A 9,052-nucleotide genomic window follows, 5' to 3' on the forward strand; every position below is an offset into this window, starting at 1 on the left:
TAGAATGTGAGCTTCTTGATGCAAGGAATGATTTTTTTTCCTGTTGGATGATTGACAATTATAACTTTTTCCATATTAAAAGTTTTCAACATAGATTATTGGTACATTTTCTATGATAATAATTGATATGCAGTGTTTAAAGTTTTGCCAAATGATTCACATACATTCATTCTTTCATTTGCAGTAATCCTAGGTTTTGCAATAACTCTCTGAAGGAGTTATGACAGATATAATTATATCAATTTCACTAAACAAGAAAGAGACTCAAAGTTTGCCCACAGCTATATTGCTCACATATGTTGGAGGAAGGCCTTGAAAATAGGTCTTTTCTATCATATCTAAATCTCTCATTTTTATCCAGTACTGCTTCCATTCCTTTATCCACACCACTTTTCATTTTCTAAGAATGGTTTACTGATTTTATAATGAAAGCCAATTGTGAAAATAAGTGTTTTATAGAGAACTTTGCTAAAATACATCTGCTCTATGAAGTGATACAAAATCTGTGTGGCTCTTCCTTCAGTCTATTGCTAATACTTCATGGGATATTAATCCAACTTTTGAATTATCTAAGCTTTTTACTTCTTTTGTTCCCCTCAGCTGCCTATTTCCAGCATTTCATGGCCTTTTAATACCTTTACACTCAAAAGGAGAACTGGGGAGGAGAGAAAATTCAAAACTCATTTTGTAACACTATTTAAAGATTTGGTGTTGAATAAGGTTAAAGTCTCTGACAAAATGAGGTGGGTGATTAGCTGTGAATTTTAGTCATACATATTATGTCTCTGCTCAACTTTAATGGAATGGAGCCCACAGTTCCTCTGTGTATACTAGTCTTGCAACTATCAATTCACTGTGATCTTTTTTCCTTCCATATTCTGAGGGAAAAATTGTTTCAAATAAATATTTCTATTCTAATAATGTAACACATCTGTCCACTAATGAATTATTGTTTGATCATAACTCATATCAGTCCTTCAAAGGTTTTCTAGAAGGGGCAGCTAGATAGCCCACTGGATAGAGCACCAGCACTGGAGTCAGAGGGTCTGACACTTGATCCAGCCTCAGACAATTTATATACTGTGTGACCTTGGGCAAGTCACTTAACCCTAGCACCCCACCCCACCCCTCAAAATAGAAAATAAAATAAAGATTTTCCAGAGATATTACTACATTCAAATATAGTATAATTTCTTCTAGATGAACTTCTGTTCCTCAACTATCAGATATGCTAAAGGCCTGCAGAATCTAGCGAAAAAAACTTTGCTTTTTGACACATTGCTTGTACTTGATAATTAGGATAGCTCTTATTAAAAGTTTTTTATTTTTATAATTCATAAATTTAAAATAGCTCAGATTTTAATTGTGGTATGTTTTCTTATAAATCAAACTAAATGGTAAAGAAAAATAGTTTCAATTAAATCTCAACCAACTTTAAATTTATATAAATTTATATTTTCAAAATTTGCCTTATGAAGTTATTCTAATAACATTTCCCCCTCTATCATCACAAGAGGGAGGAAATGAAGTTACTGCATTATTTTGATCTGTTTCAGTCAAGAACTTGTGTCAGAAGAAACTATAGCAACATCCTATGACCAAACAACAATGTTTGGTAAGGTTTTATCTTGTCAATGGAGGTAAAAGAACAAGTATTAAAGGGAAGATGACATGCTGGATTGTAATTCACATAGCCTTTCAGTGCAGTACCTTAAAGATTCTATGTTCTTAAGAAATGGTGTGCAATTGATAACAAATGGGTTCTTAGTGACTACAGCTATCTCTTAGATGACAGAGAATTTGTTTCCACTTTTATTTAGATTCTTAACTCTTTTCTTTGTATTTCTTTTAACAGTGATCCAAATCAGCCAGTTCCACAAGATACCAAGTTTATACACACAAAGCCCAATCGTTTTGAAGAAGTTGCCTGGTCCAAGTACAACCCCAAAGATCAGCTTTATCTACACATTGGTCTGAAACCTCGGGTAAGGGACCACTATCGAGCTACCAAAGTTGCTTTCTGGCTGGAACTTGTACCTCATTTGCACAACCTGAATGAGATTTTTCAGTATGTTTCCACAACAACAAAAGTCCCTCCTCCAGATATGACATCATTTCCTTATGGCACTCGAAGGTCTCCTGCAAAAATCTGGCCAACTACCAAACGCCCAGCCATCACACCTGCCAATAATCCTAAACATTCAAAGGACCCTCATAAAACAAATCCAGAGGATACAACTGTTCTGATTGAAACAAAACGAGATTATTCCACAGAGTTAAGTGTCACTATTGCAGTGGGAGCATCCTTGTTATTCCTCAATATTTTGGCATTTGCTGCATTGTACTATAAAAAGGACAAAAGACGTCACGAAACACATAGGCGTCCCAGTCCCCAAAGAAATACCACAAATGATATTGCTCACATACAAAATGAAGAAATTATGTCCTTACAGATGAAACAGTTGGAGCATGATCATGAGTGTGAGTCTTTACAGGCACATGATACCCTGAGACTAACCTGCCCACCTGACTATACCCTTACTCTGAGAAGATCCCCAGATGACATTCCGCTAATGACACCCAATACCATAACCATGATTCCCAACACATTAACAGGCATGCAGCCTTTGCATACTTTCAACACCTTCAGTGGAGGACAAAACAGTACTAATTTACCCCATGGACATTCAACTACTAGAGTATAGCTCTGTCATTACCTTCCCCTTCCTTATTCTCCTTCCCTCAGCAACATAGAAGAAAGAAAAAGAAAAAAAAAAGGAATGTTTTTCATCAAGCAGACTTCAGATAAAAGGAGAAAGGGCAGTCACTATTTTCTTACTGCCCCTTTTCAAAGGAACTTTCCAATATTAAAAAGATCAACTTCAAACCCTGTGAAATGTGAAACGTGTACATTTGCTGTTATAATACTGCTTTAAGATCCCAACCACTTCAGTGAAAGTTTAATGTGTATAGAACAGAAGAATAGCCGCTTCAAAGACCTGGATGTTTTCATTGTAAGAAACAGAAGCTGAATCTTCTGGAATACAGTCAAGTGACTCTTAATCATTTTTTTAAAAAATAAAATTAAAAAAATTCTTTACGTGCCATACCATGAAAGGCCCTTCTTAAGTGAAGACAGTATCACGGGCTTTTACTCATTGTATGAAGCTGTAATCCAGGAGGAAGGAAAAGTAGAATTTTATTATAAAAATAAGAGGACTGACTATGCAGTTATATTCGTATAGTTCTGTGCAAAGAGATGATTTGCCAGCCTGAACTATATTTAAGAAACTTTGTAAAAAATGTATATAGATGTGTTTAAACACACACACACAACAACAAAAAAGCTTTTATTGATGTTTTCAGTTTGAAAGAGCTTTTAGAAAGATTGTGCTTTGAGTTGTGATCTATGTGTATATATACATTAGTCATATCACCCCTGTTTCCTCCAGAACAAGAGGGGACTTTTCTTCTTAATTACTTGTGGTAAACAAAGACATGGGATTTTCTAACATGTTTCATTTGTAGGAGGACATGGCGTCATACAGAAAATAGATTGTCTGTGTGGCCTGCACATTTCCCCTTACAGGTTGCACAAGTGCATGTTAAAGCATTCTTAGGAGATGGTTGTTTTTAGACAACATTTATTTTTGGGGTGTTAACCTTCATGAAATTGCAACACAAACGTGGATCAGAAAAATGGAAAATTAGTATTTAAAGTTTATTGAATTAAAGGAAACAAACACACACAAAATGACAAAAAAAAAATACAAGTCCAGTTCTGTAGTTCTGGTTATTTGAATATGTTTGGGAAGAGTTGCTTCCCAGTTCTGTACCCTGCCAAAAGTAAAGAAAGCCTGCCTTTTGGTTAGCCCTTTTCTCCCTACCCCCAATTCCCTTCAACCCCCCATACCCCTCAGTAAATCTAGCTCTGTGTTCACCAGCAGCTGCGGAAGAACTCTGGCTGAGAAAGTACCTGCTCAGCTTTGCTAATCAGAAGAAATTTGCAGTTTGAAGGAAGAATTGCTTTTTTTTCTTTTTTAAAGAGCAAGGTTCTTATTTATATAGTGAGGAAGCTTTTCTTCCATGTTTCATTTATGTGATCAAGCTTATGCCTGTCTGGAAACATTATTATTATTATTATTATTATTATTATTAATTATTATTATTTTGCGGGTTTCTTATACAGCAGTCACCAATCAATGCATATGATAGAAAGAAAAAAAGGAACAATAAACAACTATGTTTTGCATGAGTTTTCTTGAAAGTATGGATGGCTTCACTGTCAAGTTATCATATGAAAAGAATTAGCCCATGACTTTTTTTGAATTGGAGAGCCGGAGACAAAGCAGTCATCTTTCAAGGAGTCAATGATCATTTCCTTTTTCTCTTTCTTAATTTCTTATTTTTTTTCTTTTTAAAAAACGTTCCTAAGGAATGCTTCAAGTGTAATAAGCTGGAAGTAAAGAATGGTTGCTTTATATTTTGTCTTTTGAAAGTTACTGGGTCACCAAGAAATAGTAACCAAAGATACATGAAGAGTCTTGCTCTGCACTTGAACATGTACCCAATCCCTGAAACCAGGTCTTCAAATTCAATTTTTAAGTTGGACATAACACTGTCAGTTTCCCACCCCATGCTAGACCTAACACACATGCTGCCTTGCACCCTTATTATGAAATCCTTTGGATAACCAGTCCTTGAAACATAACTGTAGAAATTCTCATTGTCTGTGAGCTCTTTTTTTTCCCCAAGAAAGAGGATTCATGGAAAAGTGTGGTAGTAACATAATAAAGTCATGACTTTCACCTAACTTCTTAACTTTAGTTTGAGAGTGAGGTGGCACACATATATTAGTTATGCCCCCAAATTAGCCCATGTTGAAGCAACAGCACCTACTTGTACCTAGTAGATCCCATAAAGAACTGTTTCATCCTTGATTCATCATTTATTATGACTCTTAATAGGCTATACCCATAAGCTATGTATTGCCTCCAACTGAGAAAGTAAATAGGCTCTTCATCAAATAAACAAAGGCAGTGATGCTTGGCATCATAATTAAGTTGGGTATGTTTGTAATGTGAATTACAGTATATGTTTAGTACTTCCAATTGTCTTCTGCTAGCAATATGTACAGTAATGTGTCAGGCTTGTGACATTTGGGTAAAACAAAAAGTTTCTGTAAGTGAATGATTTTAGCTTCTAAAAATGATTATGGTCAAAGTCAATTTACTACATCTTAAATGATGTCTGATTTTTACATGGAAAAGTGTTATAGGATCTTCATAGAATTCTATGAGAACAAAATATTCTTGCAATCTGTTTAAAAAAAGGGGAAAAAACTTTCCCAAGCTTTTATTCTTGACCTTCAAAGGCACGCAGGGTTTAATGGTTTCTTTGGTTATTGTTTTGCAATTTTTTTGTTTTTGCCTTAAGTAATGATAGAAGATATATATGGCTGGACACATATGTATAAACTTTTCAGCAGCATTTTTAATAATAAAATATCACAGTATTTTCTAATGCTTTGTGCAAAGAATTATGTGTCCATCCTTTTTTGTAGGATATCTGGTTCTCCATCCCACCGGCAACCCAAAACCCCTTCAAAAGCGTTCTGAATTGTAAAAGCGAAAGGATATGTTGTGGCATAAGCTATAAACATACTAATTAAATTAGTAACAGATGTATCTTTCAAGATACTGCCAAGTATATTTTTCTCATGCCATTACTATCAAAGCTCTGCAGGCCTGCTGTTAGAATAAGTAAGCTCTGGACTTTGAAGCTCAGGATATGAAGATGCTGCACAAAAGAAGATGCCTTGTATTTCTTACTGACATTGTTGGTGATTCCTATGGAACTGTATGTCTAGTCTGTGTTTAATACTATTATGGATCAGAGTCTTTGAAAGGAGAACTGCTTTCTTCTCTGCCTAGGTAAATCTGAAGTCTATAAATTGGAAATAACAGTATACAAAGTATGATTTAAGAGACATCAAATTAACACATCACTTTAAGTTAAAGAAAAATGTTCACTCTGACTAATGTTAATATGGAAGAATAATTAACAAGTTTAAGGATTAGAGTGCTATTTTTCCTTTTTTTTTTGTAAAAATGAACTATTTCTTAACAAAAAACAAGACCCAAATACTTAAATAAATGATCTCAACAGGCAGGAGATAGGTAAACAGGATGGATATATTCAATGAAAATGTATGCTAGTTTATATACATCTGATAGCACATAGTAAGTTATATTTTGACCTCCTGTCATACTAGAACTCATTCTATTGACTTTTGTTGACTCTTGCTGAAGCTAACTAACACTAGTTCTTGAAATCTGCATAAACCTGGGCAAATTACTTATGGGCCTCAGTTTTATCATTTTTAAAATGAAATGGTTGAAATGAGATGGCCTCTGTTCTCTAGTACTACAGCTATAATTCTGTGAAGTGGAATTTAAAAAACACAAAAACAGAAATGTTTTCCCTTCAGACTCTTGCAGCTTTCTAGATCATTAAGAACTCAGAAAGTAGTAGAACTCCATTTCCTTTGGTCATTCCCCATTCTTTAGAGGTCTAGAAGTCACTGGATTATTTTTACAGGCTTGTAGCTATTTAATTCCATTTCAAATTAATTTATCTCACTGGCATGCATTTACTTACAAAGTTGTTATTCATTAGTTGACTAAGAATGAAATCATCTGGATCCCTCAGCAACAGAGACTGAAGATTTAGATTTTTTTTATTCTTTTAGCAGTAGTGAATTTTAAGGTCCAGTACCAATTTTTTATTTTTAAATGGTGAAGTAGCTGTTTGTCTCTGGCGTTTGTTCACTTTTCTTTCTTCCCCCCCTTCCGACTCCTAATATACTCCCTTCAGAAGTCTTTTATACTCACTGACCCATGAATCCCCCAGAATCCCTCATTGATTTGTCCTTTTCAAGTAAGTATTTTCTGATTGGAAATTTCTCTTCTCTAGATTTCCATTAAAATTCTCTATTCCTCAGGGTCATTTTCATAATATCAGAAACAGGGGCAGCTAGGTGGTGCAGTGGATAGAGCACAGGCCCTGGATTCAGGAGTACCTGAATTCAAATCTGACCTCAGACACTTAATAATTACCTAGCTGTGTGGCCTTGGCAAACTACTTAACCCCACTGCCTTGCAAAAACTAAAAATAACAAACAAACAAACCTAATATCAGAAACAAACAAGCAAATAAATGAATGAATGAATGAACAAATAAGTAAATAAATTAATGTTTAAGTGTCAATGGTTGATAATGAAAATGTTTCAACCCCTTCTCAAAGTATTTAAATTTCAAATGAAGGTGCTAAATAATGTTGCCTACAGCGGACAACAGGGGTATGGGTTAAGCCATCTTGATAGTTTAAGGTTGAAGGAAATATTCTTTGGCAGGCCATCCTTCCCACAATACTTTATCATACCATATAGGTCATGGTCTACCAGTATACTTTTGAATATGCAGTCATTTTGGGGGAAATGCTATCTTTTAGTCATAAGTTTAGAGTAACAGGAATAATAATTGCACATATCCAAGCTTCATTGGATAATTTTGTGCCTAGATATCTACCAGTTAGACTTTGGAGCTCTAACAATCTGCAGGAATAGGAGATCATGACTTCTGTCACCCTATAGATTCTGCTTTACTTTGGTCAGTCAATTCCAAAAAAAATCCTAATTAGAAGCTCAGTTCTCCCTTCAACTAAGGATCTAAATTTCCTCGGGGGTGGGGGCGGGGATAAACCACTATCTCTACCCAACTGATTATTAGCTTTTTTCTTCAACTAATCAAGGGCAACCATTATTGTGAGCCTGGTCAGAAGTCTGACATTTTGGAAAGAGTCAGCTCCTCCACTTAAAAAACAGAGGTGCAGAGAGAAAGACTCAAAGCATGGATAGTTGTTAATAAAAAAAACTTATTTATCACATAAATGTCTTTGGGACAGCCCACTCCCATTTAAATTCAGTGCATTTTTAAGTAAAGACATAACCTTCCTGATATCATTGAAAACAATGTAATATTAAAAGACTATGTAGAGGCAGGTCCCCTGTGAAATAAGTTGATTATAAGATAGAAGATCTATAGGAAAACATAGACAAGAATCACACAGGATAATGACAAACTATAGATGTGATCTACACTGTCAGAAGGAATACCCATATTGATAAGATCAGAGACAAAATGACGTATTTATTTTACTAATTAATATTTGTACTTTGTTTTTGACTTGCTATTCCTTTATTTTGTATCTACAATGTTCATAGTGTTCCTTAATACTTCTTTGTAGAAACTGTATGTATGATCCATTTCCATTTCAGGCCAACAAGGAGCTCTTGGTTTTATCAGCTTTATTTTTGAGCTTTGTGCAGTAGCATGGCTTACTGTTTGCATATTAAATATATGTGCTTTAGATATATTTTATTGTTAATAAAATATATTATATATATTTTACTGTTAGGAATTTCTAACAGTAGTGTGCTTTTAGCAGTTGTAATTCACGTTTTCTTATTTCCTATAGTATGTCAAAAGAGGTACATTATTCTCCTAGATTTGTGTTTTGAGATTTACAAAAACTTCTTTCCTCATATTTCTTCACTGGAAATTTTCACTAAGTTTTCTTAGATGTTTTAGGTTGTTACCTCTTCATTTCCTTTTTTTATGGTTTAGTGCTGTGCATATCACTTCCAAATACAAAGTTTGTATTATCTTTCTCTCTCTAGAATGCCTGGATAAAGACTAGGAATCAGAAACTCAGCATGTAATCATTAAAGGCAATGTGTAAATATGAGCATAATGAGAATCATAATTAATAACACCAGGAAATAGAATATAGTCTCTATGACTTTGTTGATGATGAATTGTTGATCTGGCCTTTTATTCCCTAAGAAGAGAATACAGAAATAAATGAACCCTTTGCAAGGACTCTAAATGCCAGGCAAGTTCATTGTTTGAACCCATGCACTATTATTTTTACAAAAATTCAAAATTTATTTTATGAAGTCTCAATTGATGAGACACTCTTTCCTCCAGT

At 34.4% G+C, this 9,052-nt stretch overlaps 1 protein-coding gene across 2 annotated transcripts in view; it reads left to right on the top strand.

Annotated features, from left to right (window-relative positions):
- LOC141506660 (neuroligin-4, X-linked) overlaps nt 1-7,764 on the top strand; it is a 478,208-nt gene extending 470,444 nt beyond the window's left edge. For both annotated transcript variants that reach the window (XM_074213614.1, XM_074213615.1), the window contains one exon: nt 1,856-7,764. In XM_074213614.1, the coding sequence (XP_074069715.1) occupies nt 1,856-2,705 (850 nt within the window). In that variant the 3' untranslated portion in view covers nt 2,706-7,764. The remainder of the gene's footprint in view (nt 1-1,855) is intronic.
- The last annotated feature ends 1,288 nt before the right edge of the window (nt 7,765-9,052 follow it).

Source organism: Macrotis lagotis, chromosome 1 (genome assembly GCF_037893015.1).
Source record: "Macrotis lagotis isolate mMagLag1 chromosome 1, bilby.v1.9.chrom.fasta, whole genome shotgun sequence".
In the NCBI taxonomy this organism is placed as follows: Eukaryota; Metazoa; Chordata; class Mammalia; order Peramelemorphia; family Peramelidae; genus Macrotis; species Macrotis lagotis.